Source organism: Arvicola amphibius, chromosome 15, assembly GCF_903992535.2.
Source record: "Arvicola amphibius chromosome 15, mArvAmp1.2, whole genome shotgun sequence".
Taxonomy (NCBI): Eukaryota; Metazoa; Chordata; class Mammalia; order Rodentia; family Cricetidae; genus Arvicola; species Arvicola amphibius.
The window spans coordinates 19,308,423-19,323,508 of record NC_052061.1 but is presented as its reverse complement, the minus strand read 5'-3'; the positions used below and the strand labels follow the sequence as shown (position 1 = coordinate 19,323,508).

Sequence of the window (15,086 nt, the reverse complement as noted above, 5' to 3'; positions counted from 1 at the left end):
AGTGGTGAGTCCTGCCTATGTCAGAGTCATTAACAGAGTCCTTTGCTTATGTCTCCTTTCAAGGTCTGAAGAACAGGCCTGGGGCCATGGTTATTAAACCATGGGTCTCGTTCGGCCTGGTGTGGCCTACGAGCCACAAGAGGGGGCCAGGCCAGAACGTTTTAGAGCTATGTACCCGAAATCATCACGCCCTGTGACACACCCCGTGACACATGAGGACAAGCTCTGTACCCCTCCTCTCCCTGCAGTGGGAGCTGTTAGCTCCAGCAAGGTAAGCTCATACTTGTTCCAGCACTATGGCTGGGCAGAGAAGTCGGACACACGGCCACCCCATTTTAAAGAGCCAGCCGTCCAACTTCTGCAATCCACGTTCTGCAACTTTGTGTTCCACAAGAAATGGGGTCTTCACCAAGTCGTCTCCTAATTTTTGAAGATCCTTATCGATGACCAGCTGTAAAGAAGTCCATGTAAAGGGTAGAGAGGAGGAGAGGGGTGTGTGGGACAAGGCAAGAGAGAAGAAAATCAGTAAGACAGTGAGGGGACAGGGCATGACACTGGGGAAGGGGAGGAGTCTGCCCATGGGAAATTCCAGTTCCAGCCAGGCAGCTGAGAAGAAAGAGATGAGCATGTAGGGCAGGGACAGGGACCTTGGGTGGGCTGATCTGATCGGGAGAAACTCCCTGAAGAGATATATGGAGTGCCCAGGAGCAGAAGACCATGCCTCCGTAGGGGGTTCAAGCCAACCCCTTCCCAGGAGCCTCCTCCTCTTTCTGCTCTATCCAACCTCAGGCTGATCTGGTAACATCTGCGTCCTTTTCTTCACAGCCTCCTGCCACCAGGGTCCATGCTGCCCTTCCCATGTTCCAGAAGTTTAGAAACTTTCACTTTGACTAAAATTACAGGACTTTTCTGCCCACTGTGAAAAGGTAACTAGGACTTGAGGGGGCTGTGGAACATCACCGCTGGACAAGGCCAGCATCCTTGGATGGCTTTGTGTCCAGTGATGATGTCGGGGTCTAGATTGGGGGAACAGTCACTGTCATGGAGCTACAAGGAATCAGCCAGTGCTATTGTGTACATTCCTGTTGAGTGAGGTGTCTGCAGAATCCTCATGGGAACCATGCAGGTTGTGAACAGCTCTGTGTCAGCGAGAGCTTCCCAGCTGACAGGGAATCCAGGGTTCTTGTCTGAGGGGATTATTTGGACCAGTAGTTCTCAATATTCCTAATGCTGCAACCTTTTAATACAGTTCCTCATGTTGTAAAGACCCCCCAAAACCAGTTACTTTTGCTCCTGTTTCTGATCTTAGGTGAGCCTGTGAAAGGCTCATTAGATCCCCAAAGAGGTTGAGACCCACAGGTTGAGAAGCGCTGAAGGGATGAATTAGTTTGAGTTCTCTTAGTGTCTCTTTGTGGAAGATGAGTTTCTGAAGCCTGGTCTTGATGGTATCCACCAATGAATCAGGCTTTCTTATGTCTGCTGAGAATGCTGGCATTGGTCTTTCTGAATCTGGGTGTTGTGTCAGCTTAGCAAATAGCAATCTACTTCCTCGGCCACCGCTGAGCACAGCTTGCACACACAAGTCTCTGTGGCAGCCTATAGTGCCGAACTCTACTGGTGTTGATGGTGCAGTGGATCAGCAGGTCATCCTGAGGAGGGCTTGACACTTGTCTCCTTGTGTCATGAATCATTTGCCAGGTGCCCTAGGGCCTTTGAGATAGGAACTTGTTGCAGACAGAAACCTATTCTAGCATTCACTTACTGAATTTGCTCATTCCTGCGGTTTCTACTCTATCGCCTTGACAAAGCACTGTGGCCAAGGCCATTTATGGGAGAAAGCATGTGACTTAGGGGTCCACAGTTGCAGAGGGGGACAGCACATGACCATCCTGATGGGAATCTAGCAATAGGCAGACAGTCATGGCATTGGAGCTGGAGGTGATAGCTGACACTGATTCTCAAGCAACACACACACACACACATACACACACACGGGTGGGGGGGAGACTTGGAATGGGTTTGGCTCTAGAATCCTTAAAGCTCTGTGACCCCTACTGACACTTCCTCCTTCCAGGCCATACCTCCTGATGTTCCATATCTAAACATGTTCATCCATGGGAGCCATTCTCATTCAAACAAAGCCAAATACTAACCAGGATGGGGAGAGGAAACTCTTGAGTAGCATCGCCCTGAGCTCTGACTGTCGCTGTCCCCACCCTTCCGCTCTCCTTGCACTCTCAGAGAGCAGATGACACCACTGTCTCTCTTGAAACTTGCAAACCTGCACTTCCATAAAGATGTCTGGAAGACAGAAGAGACCCTTGCACTCAGTTTTATCCACAACGAAGTTTCTTTTGTGGAACCCCTCACCTAGAGGAGCCCTGTTTGCCTCTCTGCACCCAATTGGATGTTTGTGACCACCTCACACGGTCAGAATGGGCTAGATAGTCTCAGAAAAAGAACAAATACCAGGCACACCCCTCAATCCTCATTGGAAGACACAACATACAAAACCATCAGTGGTCTGCCTTATGTGACAATGGAAGTCTGACCACAGTGGCAGCCTGTCAACCAACCCATGCCACAGCCTCTCTGCCAACTTGCTGGGGCATTCAGTGTTAGTGTCTTCCCTGCTGCTGACTATCAGACACAGTAGTCAATGTGAGCATAAGTCCTGGACCAGCGCAGGGCACCATGGAGTTTAGGGAGAGGCCTGCCAATCAGCTCCTTGTGTTGGGAAAGCCATCTAAGAGAGCAAAGAGTGATTTTCTCAGCTTTCTCATGAGCCTTTGGAAAGCAGGGGGATTAGCAAAATCTGTGTGACTCTGACATTATGATCTGTCTCCTGTCATGGTAAAGTTGAATGGGAGGCAGGTGGGCAGGTGGCCAGAGAATTCAGGCTGAGCACCATGGAAGGTTAGAATGGGACACACATGTCTGGTCAGCTCTCCCCAAGCAAAGGCTGTCTAGCTAGGGACAATGTGAAAGAAATCTTTCCCTGACAGACAAGGTTACAGAATCCATTAGGGACACCATCCAGTAAAGCCAGGCCACTTCCTTTCCAGGTCTCAAAGGCACCAGCCTCATCTGCCCTTTGGTCTTACCTCAGGAAAGCATGTGGTCGCTTCTCTGCCCCTTTCAGACAGCAAATCCACACTGCTCATCTTCACACAAGTCAAGAAACCATGTGGTTTGTTTTGTTTTGTTTTTTGGCCAAACTTCCTGATCCCCAGGCTGCTCACCATGGCAGGAAATGGATAATAACCTTTGGTCTTCCTTGGCTTGCAGGTACTTGTGAACACATTCAACCACAAGCTTTTCTTGTTTCCCATCCAGAGCTCCAACAGGGGATTGACTACCACACAGGGTCAATTATTCATTTGTTCTGTTGACAACACTTGGCTCCTGAGAGAAATCATAAGATGAGAATGTAGCCATGAAATTGCCCTCCTAGTGACAGGAATAACTCACTCCACCAAGTGCTTGGTCTTCAAACGTGAGGGCGTGGGCTCAGAACCAGATGCCACATAAAAGCTTTGAAGGCCAGTGTGAGCGTATCATCCTACCTCTATGGAGGTGGAAGGGAGAAGTCCCCTTTTCATCCTTGTACAGGGGTCTAGAGTTACTGACAAGTCACAGGTTCAAGGAGAGTGTCTCAGGAAGCAAGGTAAGTGTGACACTTGACCCCTCCTACTCACACAGGAGTGGACAGGCGGTGCTCCAGAAGACACATATGAACCCAGACACACACAGTTGGGAGGCATGAAGAAAAGGGAATAGAAAGAAATGGGTGAAGGCTTCATCTTCCATTAATGATTGTTCTTAAGTGCGGGATCTATTTCTCAACCTGCGATAACTGTGATTTTGTTCACAGCATTCTAGGCTCCTGCATAACTGTGGTTTCAACTTCATTTTTCTCTCCTCAGATGACTCTGCTGAAAATCACAGGTCGCTTGAACCTTTGAAGAACAGCGTTGCAACCTGTTGTAAGCTGCCTCTGTGGAACAACAGAATGGCAGCTCATAGCTTTGTGTGGAAGCCTTTCCCACAATGTCACGGTCGTATGGAACCCACTGCTGCTTTCCCCACCGTATGAACCCACTGCTGCTTTCCACCGTATGGAGCCCACTGCTAATTTTCACTTGATGTTGGTGCAACAGAACTATGTTCCACCCTCAGAACATTTCCCAGGCCTGACACAGAAATTTGTTTATTATTTCAGTAATCAATAAATAAATTCCTCTGTTTATTATTTACTTTATTAAATGTTGCCTTGATTTTTATCCTGACCCGTGGGGCAATATTATACAGGCCCTACATTGTATGGCAGACAAACTTACAGGCCAGCTCATACCTGGCCACACGGAAGGTGGTCACATGACTTCCAGACAGGATGTCGCCATCCTACAAAGTTTAGGATATGCTAATATTGTTCTGATTCTTTCTTTGCCATTATGGAGATCACCTGGGAAGTGTTAATCCAGGCTACCTGACAGAGCAACCATACTTGTGGAAGTGGCTTTAGTCCTGATACCTTGAAACAGAATGCTAATGAACTTCCCCCTCAGTTTACCTTTTAATATAAAAGCTGTTAGGAAAATAAACACGGGTGATCTTTAGGATTTGAATGAATCCTGGGACTCCCTCCTGATATTGCCCTGTGAACTGTGTCTCAACTATTCCTACCCCTCCACACTGGCCCAGGGAGATAATTTATGTTGGGGCTGGACCCCGACACTGACCCATCTCTTTACGTTGATATAGACCTATGATATCCAATCCTAAGTTAATTGAAATATCGCAGCACAATTTCTCAGTCAGGATTTGCTAATCCTGTTTGATTTCACCGTGGCTGGTATTTTTCAGAACTATTTCCCACAAAAGCTTTGGCATTGACTCTTGTAGCAGCCCATGCTTCAGGGCACCTATGTCTTATTGGGAGCTGTGTCTGAAGCACACAAACATATCACGTCTGCAGCATGGCCACACCCGATGCTTCTTGACTGCATTGACAGGAGCAGTCCAGGAAGTAGCTAGGAAGGTCTTCTGTGCTCAGGGTCACGTGGTCCCAGAGCTCTCACTGGAGGGAAGAAACCAGTTCCTGGGATGGCCAAATGAAAAGAAGGCCTTAAGGGATGTAAAGCTACAACCATATTGAAAAACCTTTATAGCTCAAGAAAACCAAAAACAAACAACAGCAGCAACAAACAAAGAGGCCTGGGAAGGAGCCTTCAGCTTAGATGTGCCTGCCTCAGCTGTCCAGCCATCAGCACAGACCTGCCTCGGGAAATTCAGAGACACAAAAAGACATCAGAGCAACTAGGGAAAACATAAAAACCAAAGCAAAGGAAGCACACTCAGGAGACAGAGGCAGGAGGATCTTTGTGAATTCAAGATCAGCCATGTTCACAAAGGGAGTTCCAGGATAGCAAGGGCTGTTTACAGAGAAACCCTCTCCTGAAAAAGCAAAGGAAGCTTGAGAGAGAGGTATCCGTTCACTACTTGCTAGGCAAGCATGAATTCTGACTTCCTGTCTTCCTTCTCTCCGTTGGCAAACAGGAATGGTGACATATGCTTGGAATCGCACCACTGGCAAGGCAGCCATCTGCTGATTACTGGGTCTCTGTCAATGCCACCAACCTAGCAGAATCACCGAGACCTGGTATAGATGAGTGACCTGTGTCAATAAACAAGGTGAATGTGTCTTAGGAGCAAACACTGAGGTTTTCCTGTGGCTTCCGCATGCATATACACTAAAGGAATGTATGTGTACACACAGACACAAGTGTATGCATGTGCATGTAAGAAGAATCACAGATACACACAGGCACACATACGGGGTGGGGGTGGGAAGAGAGAGGAAGACAGGAGAGAGAATGGAGAAAGAATCATAAAGAATGAATTGAACTTTTGTGCACTGGTGTGTGTGTCTCGAAGTATTTTGATTTTTGATTCTGAGACAGGGCTAGTGACCCATTCCGAAGCTCAATGAGGGCCCCATGTCTCTAATGGTGACCTCAAACATCTCGTTCTGCTCCACTGCCAAGTGCTGACATCATAGGCATTGGCCTTCCTCTTCACCTGTCCAGTGCTACAAATCTGGACCAGATACTGAAGCATGCTGGGGCAACACTCCCTGACTAAGGTGATCCTGAAACCATTTTACAAATTTCACAGAGGGGTTGGAAACAGAGGTTTCTCTGGACTGCACCATGCAGTAGCAGCTTTGAAATAATCCCTAGGCTGGGAGCTGGTGGTGCAAGACTTTAATCCCAGCACTCAGGAGGCAGAGGGAGGATGATCTCTGTGAGTTAGAGGCCAGCCTGTTCAACAAGAGTTACTTCCAGGACAGTCAGGACTGACGGTTACACAGAGAATCCCTGTCTTGAAATACATTCGATAATAATAACAATCGCTCAGGTTATATTGATTACAAATTTTGGCCTGTTGTTGAGGCTTATTACTAAATATCTCTTACAGTTAAATTAACCCATTTCGTTTAATCTATATGTTGCCCTGTGGCCGTGGCTTTACGTCTTGTGTCTTGGTTTCTGACTCCTGTCTCACATGATTCTGCCCTTCTTTCTCCCTGTTTGGCTTTCCCACCTAGATTTATTCTGCCTTGTTAAAGGCCGAATCAGCTTTTTCATTGGCCAACAGCATACAGAAGGGTTATCGCACAGCACAGCAAGACCTGGTGTCAGGAAGTGAAAGAAGGATCTCCTCTGGACTGAAAATTACTGTGGATGCTCGCCACTTATGTTGTGTAGCTTGGGTCCCTCTTAGCAGATATTCGCACTGAAAGATGTGTCAGAAACTGGAGAAACGGTGTCACAGGAGGAGAAGTGTCAATACACACCATGGTCATCTTCAATTCCCAAAGCTCAGAGAGACTAGCGACAGAGGCCCCGAGGGCCTCAGAAGAAACAATCCCTGGCAGAAATGAGAAGGCTAGGAGACGGGCTGACTCCATGCAGCCAAACCTCTAGCATTTTGGTGACAGTTCTGACCAACAGGCAGAAAACTACTTTGTTCTTCACGTTGGGTCATCATCGTTTTCAGAGCACAGACCAAAGTCACATCAACATGGATAGACAGACACCACGGGGAATGGGATATGGACTTCCATATTCTGCAGAACACCCAGGTCATGAGAGCCACAGAGAGTGACAATCATGGTGAACATGGGGACTAAGAAACCGGAACTAGGGATTGTGTTGGGGGGAGTACTCAGTTGGCAGAGTACTTCTCAGACAACAGTGGGACCTATGTTTGTGTCCCAGCACCCGCATATAATGTCAGCAGCACTAGCACACAGTGGTGATCCCTACTTTCGAGTCTCAGGATGGAGTCTAGGAGAACCGGTGAGCTCCAGAACTGGTGGGTGACTGTTTCTCTAAATTCACACTGGAAGGCCAACGAGAAGAGAATCATGAAGTTGAATTCTGGATCCAAGAAGTACACCCAGAAAGGAAGACACGGGCAACTAGGGAAAGGTATCCTAACTTGTTGGGAAGTTAGGCTCTACCTGAAGCTGGGGTATGGGGAAGGGTGGTCTCTCCGCCAGATGCACCAATCCTGGGGCTCTCAGCACCGGTACAGGTGAGCTCTGCTCTACCCTCCCAAGGGAGCTTCCCAGCAGAGGTATATAGCACAAATTTCAATTATTCTTTTTTTTTAAAGATTTATTTATTTATTATGTATACAACATTCCTTCCATATATGCTTGCATGCCAGAAGAGGGCACCAGATCTCATTATAGATGGCTGTGAGCCACCAAGTGGTTGCTGGGAATTGAACTCAGGACCTCTGGAAGAGCAGTCAGTGCTCTTAACCACTGAGCCATCTCTCCAGCCCCTCCAATTATTCTTAAAACAAACAAACAAACAAACACCCAAAGTCAGATACTAGGGGGTGAAGGCTGAAGGATCAGAGCAGTGTGCCAGCCACTAAAGAGACCTTTTACCTTGATCAATGTTCAAACCTAAGAGGCGAGCCTGTCCTCAGACTGTCTCTTCCCATCTTATATTCTACTCCCTCCTCCCAGCCACACCCCTCCTGTCTCCACCTCCCTGTGCTGGGATTAAAGGCGTGGGATCACAAAGTACTAGGATCACATTTGTGTGAGCTGTTTCTCTTTTAGACAGATTCACTCTCCTGTAGCCCAGGGTGGCCTTGAACTAACAGAGCTCCCTCTACCTTTGTCCCTCCCAGTTCCGGGATTAAAGGTGTGTGCCACCACTGCCTGACCTCTAGTAGCTTAGCTCTGCACTTTGATTTTCAGGCGAGCTTTATTAGTTCAAACACAAACTAAGTATCACTACAGAGGTATCCATTTCTTCTGTTCTGCTCCCCTAAGGGAATATCTCAGCAGAGGTATCCATTTCTTCTCAGCCCTGTCCCAGGATGTTACTTCTGCTTCTCTGTGAAATGGGAAAGGCCTGCAGGAAGGCGGCAGTCTCCTCTCCTCGGACTCCAGTGAAAAGTTGGCACTCACCTGCCCTGAGAACTATTTCTGCTCAGCGTACTCTTCTGCTTACTGCAGAACAGGGTCACCATGAGATGGTAGATGGGCAGATGGGCAGTGCTGGCTGAGCCTGGGGAGGGCAGCGAGCCTTCCACACACGGCAGCATCATGCTATGCCCCTACAGATGTTAGCACCAAGCCTTCCAGAGGCTGGGTTTCCTTTCTCCGGGCCACACAGCACTGGGTGTGTCACAGCAGGGCCCACACACACACCTGAGGGTCATTCTGACCGCCTCCTTCCTTCCTCCAGGACCGCCCCCGTGTTTTCTTTTGGGTATAAGGGTCACAGGACAGATAAAGCATAGGTATCCATGGTGGGGGGGGGGGTTGTAGTGGGGTTATTTTCTGTAGGTGTCCAACCCTTTTCAGAGGGTCCAGGTAACTTGCTGGTATAGCCCCTATAGATGGGGAAGCTGTGAACACAACCTTTTCAGCTCCTGCGGGCCACACAGAAAGACCCTTCTTCCTGCTGCCTGTTTGGAAGGTTGCAACTTGGGCCTGATCCAGGGGCCAGACATGCGGCAGAGCAGTACAGGTCTGGTTCCTCTGCTGGGAGCAGTGACAGAGGAGGGGTCTCACCCAGGTCTGGGTTCCAGACTGTGCAGATGAGTGGGGCTAGCTGGGGATCTGGAGAGAGATGGCAAGCAAAACCCTAGAAGCTACAGTCTGCAGCAGAGAGCCCTGTGATTTGCAGCAAAAGCCACCAAACAGGAGGAGGCAGGAGGGGCAAGTCCAGCCCCTGGGATGCATCTCCGCACTGGCAGAAGGACTCTGGCTCAGCTGCTTCCCCAGAAGTCACCCCTGGTCTTGACAGCACCATGTGTCCGGAGAATGGAAAGCTGAGTTGCTTTTGGTTCTCAAAACCAGTGGAGCAAAGCATGACGGGTCTCACCTGCAACTCTACCACTTGGAAGGCTGAGGCAGGAGGACTGCTGTGAATTCAAGGACAGCCTGGACTACAGGATAGAGTGTACAAAAACAAACCACCGAATGTGTTTCCTCTCTCCTCCCACAGCAACAGTACTGGGCGCATCCCTCAGCACAGAACAGTGGAGGCCGCCTCCTTCCCTGGGGTGGAAGAGGGGTAGGGTAGCAGGAAACTGGGAGGGGGGGCTCTTGAGCAGGACAGAGTGGCATGCTGACACCCAGACTAGGTGCTCATCCTGGTGGGCTATTGGCACATGTCTTTGGGACCTTCCTAAACATCAAGCTGGATGCCTGCTCTCCAATCTGCCAGGCTCTGCTAAGGACAGTGAGGCGCTTCACTCTGCATAGACACCCGATCTCACGGGATGAACTAACATGAAACTGCTTCAGCATCTGGGCGCACTTGGAGAATACTGGGCCTCCTGACACCTGAGGAAGGTTTCCTTGACAAAGTGAGCCCAGGACTCAGGGTCGGTCTCTTGTTCATGTTTCTTCCCCATGGCAGAAAATGGTGCTAATGGTTGTGGGTGCATCCCACATGGCTTGAGCCCCAGCACAACGGGCAAAATCTCTGAGAGGACTGGCGGGTGAGGTCTAAGCCAACTGTCTGCTTTGGACGGTTCCGTCTGGTCAGGATTCCAGGTCTGGGCAAGTTGAACAGGATGGCGTGTGCTGAAGGCCCTGAGGAAAGGGGACAGAGTGAAGCAGGCAAGCTAAGCCTCCCCTACACCTGACAGAGGTCTGTCCCATCTCTGAAACACGATCACCAAAGTTCCTCCAGTCAAGAAGGCACCATCCTCCAGTTCACTTGAACAGACATGTATTGAGCACCTACCAAGTGCAAGGAAGGCACTGTTAGGTGCCACAAGAGATACAGAGTGACCATATGGTCCCTGCCCGCGAGGAGCTCACAGTCTAGAGGGAGGCAACACAGTACACAGTTGGCTGCAGCTATACATTCCGGAGAGGCAAGAGCCAGAAGCGACACCAAGTGCTGTGGGGGTGGGGGCCACAGAATACCACAGGGCTGCTTCTGTTCAGGGCACAAAGAAGACTCAGGGCTGGGCCTTTGAGGAGGAGGGCTGTAGGGCAGAGGGCCATTTCTAGAAGAGAAATAAGCACAGATAGGGCCCCTGGGAACCCAGATCTGAGTGGCGGGTGAGCATTGTGGCAGGGATAGACAATGGATAGTCAAGTATGGCCATAGGGCAACAGCCATGGGCGCTCAGCTCAGAGGACAGGAACTCCATGCTGTGGTGGCAGCTGTAGATCACTGAAGAGGAGGAGGAAGACACAAAACGGTCTTCTAGATGAACTTGAATGAGCTCCCTGGAGTCTGGGAGAGGGGAGATGTAAAGTGGCCTAGTGTTGAGGGACTCTAGCTCTAGCTCCAGCCCCAACTCTGGCCCCTTCTATCAGCACCCGCACACAGAAGCCACCCAGGCCTGCCCGACAGGCCAAACTTGTGTCTAAAAGCAACTGGGAAGATGAAGAGCAGGACAGGCAGCGGGTTCCTGGCAACTGGGATGCCCCCATAACCTCAGCAGGACTAAAGAAAGGTGGCAAGAGGAAGAAGCAGAAGCAGAAAGAGGACTCGAAGGAAGAAGAAGTCGACCAAAGGGAACCACTAGGCTGAACTTGGCGGCAGCCGCTGCAGCTGCTCTCGTGTGTGGTGCGCACGTGCACGGCAGCGGCATCCTTTCGGTGTCACTTCACTTAGCAGGATTGTGGACATGTGCCCACGGATCGGTAGGACCAGGGGTGTTGGAGATGGAGGTGAATCTCGGGTGGCCCGCAGAGTGTAAGCTTGTGACACATCCTCAGCCTTGTAACTCTGCTTTTCCCCAGCACTAAATCCGTAGCATTTTCCTCTTGAGTTGTAAGGATCTGCCTCATTCTTTTCAGCAGTCCAAGCCCTGCTCTGTGCACTGAGGTGTTTGTAGCTGTAGGAGTCCAGTAGGGCCCAGTAGGGAGCTGGGTATGTGTTCATGACTGTCTCCCGGCGGCGGTACAGTGGGCAGTTTTAGTACAGCGGAACTTAACAGGTAATGTAAGCTGCGCCTTGAGTCATGGGTTTTAGGGTGCTTTTGATTCAGTACTCTGGCAATAGAGGCCATCATGAGCCACTTCAGATATAGTCTTTCTTTGTACTTACTGTTCAACTTTTAATCTCCAGCTAGTCAAAAACTAACACCAAATGTAGTTTAATTTCTGGGAAATCTCATCTTTTCTTCTTGGAGAAATATTTGCCCTTCGGTCAACAGGTTTGGCCTAGTAATACCATTTCTAGCTTTTCTAGGTCAGTGCCGCTGGCTCTTTACACAGCCACACAGGTACATGCATAAAAATCAGCTACCGAGCAAGAAGCTTGACCTCAGTTCTTTAGATTGCAAACACTGCCCCTTCACATCGTCCTGTCACAAATCCATGCCATGCTGCCTCCTAACCTGCCGTTTGCACTGTGAGCACCAGGTAGTTCCGATGCCGTCTCATTTCTGCACTACACGTGCCTCTCGGGAATGTGTTCCTTTCGGCCATGAGGATCTGTTGCTTGGACTTTGTCTTTTTGGAAGAGAGAGCATCATTAAAAGTGTTGGTGGACTTGAGATGCCAGCAGTTGGATCCAGCAATGTGGAAAGGGTGAGTTTTGTGAGATATAGGCCCTGGCATAGCTAGGAGCCTGGGGCAGTGTCACCTGAGGTTTGAGGGGATGGCCAGGAAGCATTTGCTGTGTTTGATTGGTTTCAGTGGGAGGTGATGTGGGCAATTACCATGGAGTGTGAATTGGTATTAATGTGTGTTGTGGAAATGTGACCCACAAGGCATAATGTATTTTAGTGCTACCAACGTAAATAAAATGTAAAAGTCACTGAAAAAAAAATACTCAAGTCCCAGCCTCAGAGAGTGTCTGCAGTTAAGGCAAGGGCATTAATTGGTAAAGTATGGGATCCTGGGACTTGAGATGTGGATGTGTGGGAGGAATCTATTAGGGCTGAGAACAGTGAGCTCTCAGGCTCTCAAGGGTTAATCCCACCTGGGGGGTAATCACTACACCCTCATTACCCCCTTTTTGAAATGCTATCATTGTCACCTGTGATTGAGAAAGTTCATTCTTCATTGTCTTCTAAACCAGCTATAAAGAAAATGTCAGGCAACACAATACTGATGTCCCTCAGGGCCACCAATAGTTGCCTCTAGACCTATAACCAGACTTAAGGCACAGTAGGCTGGTAGGGGAGGTAGAAAGTGTAGTTCATGACAGTGGGCCCATGATCATGGAATCCACTGGTCTCACTCTGTTCTCCACTATCCCGAGGGAGCTGACCTGATGAAAGATGGGATGGTCTTTTGAAGACATAGATCCAGGGTCAATTAGATAGCAGCAGCATGGAGGGCTGGGGCAGGTTCTCTAGAAGGTGCTATATGCTTTGAATCAGCATCCAGTACATGGTACAGTTCCTCCCATAGCCAGGATCCATGGGTCCAGGAGTCAAGGCAGGATGGAAAAGGCAATATGTACTCATTACACCCTAGTGACTCCCTAGGAAAACTTTTCCTTCCTGTTCCCACAACCTTACGTTTTGCTGGCCTGGAAGTGTTGGCATCATATTGGGGAGCACTCCTGACAGGAGCCACAGCAAACCTTCAATTGAGCTGGAAGATCAGGATTCTCCCGGCCGCTATGGACTTCTATTGACCTTAAAACGGGCTATAACCAGTTTTCTGCCCAGAAAGGTGGGAATGGATGTCATTAATAGCCTGGTGACCTTTGAGATACCTATGTGGCAGAGAATACACCAGCTCCTCACCCAGACCCTTATCTCAAACTTGTTTTTTCAGATAATCTATAGAATCCATCTTTATAGAAGATGGCATTTGTACTTAACACAGAGTTTTGATGTGCTCATGTTTTTAGCTGTGCTGTGCACATGAGATTGAATGAATTACCACCAGGAAACTTCACCAAATTGTGTTGTACTTAAAAATACCTCAGATAGCAGGCCCAAAGAACCCCAGTATTGCAGAACAACACAGGGAGCGCTGTGCGACCTCCAGGAACACCGAGTGACCTCTGGGGTGCCTGGAACTGTGACCCCGACTACACCAAGAGGATCAACCCTCTGAGCCTTGGATTCCCTGCACCTGGAAGATTGATCACCAGCAAAACTTTCAGTCACCATAGATGGACAAAACAAGATATTCCATGACAGAACCAGATTCAGTCAATACCTAGCCACAAACCCAGCTCTACACAAAGTACTAGATGGAAAACTCCAACCCGAGGAAATCAGCTACATCCACAAAAACACAGACAATATGATCTCACAGCAGCAAATCCCAAAGAAGGAAAACACACAATAAAATTACCATTCAACAAAAACTAAAAAAAAACAGGAGATGGCAATCACTGGTGATTAATATCCCTTAATATAAATGGACTCAACTCACCTATAAAAAGACACAGGCGGGGCTGGAGAGATGGCTCAGCGGTTAAGAGCATTGCCTGGTCTTCCAAAGGTTTTGAGTTCAATTCCCAGCAACCACATGGTGGCTCACAACCATCTGCAATGAGGTCTGGTGCCCTCTTCTGGCCTTCAGGCATACACACAGACAGAATATTGTATACATAATAAATAAATAAATATTTTTTAAAAAAGACACAGGCTAACAGATTGGATATGAAAACAGAATCCATGCTTCTGCTGCATACAAGAAACACACTTCAGCCTCAAAGACAGACATCGCCTCAGAGTAAAGGATTGGGGAAAAAAATTCCAATCAAATGGACCTAAGAAAAAAGATGATATAGTTATCCTAATATCTAACAAAATGGACTTCAAATTAAATTCAATCAGTAAAGATGGAGAAGGACACTTTATACTCATAACAGGAATAATTCATCAAGATGAAGTCTCAATCCTGAACATCTATGCCTTTAATATAAGAGCACCCACATACATAAAAGAAACATTACTAAAGCTTAAATCACACATTAAACCCCACACACTAATAGTAGAAGACTTCAACACTCCACTCTCGCCCATGGACAGGTCAACCAGACAGAAACTTAACAGAGAAATAAGAGAACTAACAGATGTCATAACACAAATGGACTTAACAGACACATCTATAGAACATTCTTCTCAAACACAAAAGAATATACCTTCTTCTCAGCACTGTATGGAACTTTGTCTAAAATTGATCACATACTCAGTATCAAAGCAAATCTCCACAGATTAAAAAAAAAAGTTGGAGTAACTCCCTGTGTCTTATCAATTCACCATGGTTTAAAGTTAGAATTTAACAAAAATACTACCTTCAGAAAGCCTACAAACTCATGGAAATTGAACAGTGAACTATTGAACCACCACTGGATCAAGGAAAAAATAAAGATGTTAAAGACTTCCTAGAATTCAATGAAAATGAAGGCACAATGTATCCAAACCTATGGACACTATGAAAGCAGTGCTAAGAGGAAAGTTCATAGCACTAAGTGCCCAAAGAAAGAAAGTGGAGAAAGCTCACATCAGTAACTTAACAACACACCTGAAATCTCTAGAACAAAAAAAAGCAGAGGCACCCAGGAGGAGTAGAAGACAGGAAATAATCAAATTGAGGGCTGAAATCAATA

General features: G+C 47.9%; 1 protein-coding gene across 4 annotated transcripts in view; it reads right to left on the bottom strand.

Moving 5' to 3' along the window:
- Positions 1 to 3,357: 3,357 nt before the first annotated feature.
- The window catches only part of LOC119802263 (protein arginine N-methyltransferase 9-like), a 35,391-nt gene continuing 23,662 nt past the window's right edge, over positions 3,358 to 15,086 (bottom strand). The window contains exon 4 of one of the 4 annotated variants that reach the window (XM_038313229.1): positions 3,358 to 3,405. In XM_038313229.1, coding sequence (XP_038169157.1) covers positions 3,373 to 3,405 — 33 coding nt within the window. In that variant the 3' untranslated portion in view covers positions 3,358 to 3,372. Of the gene's footprint in view, positions 3,406 to 9,919; positions 10,136 to 10,653; positions 10,791 to 13,217; positions 13,598 to 15,086 lie in introns of those variants that run through there. The other 3 variants (XM_038313227.1, XM_038313230.1, XM_038313231.1) reach the window with 3 other exon arrangements.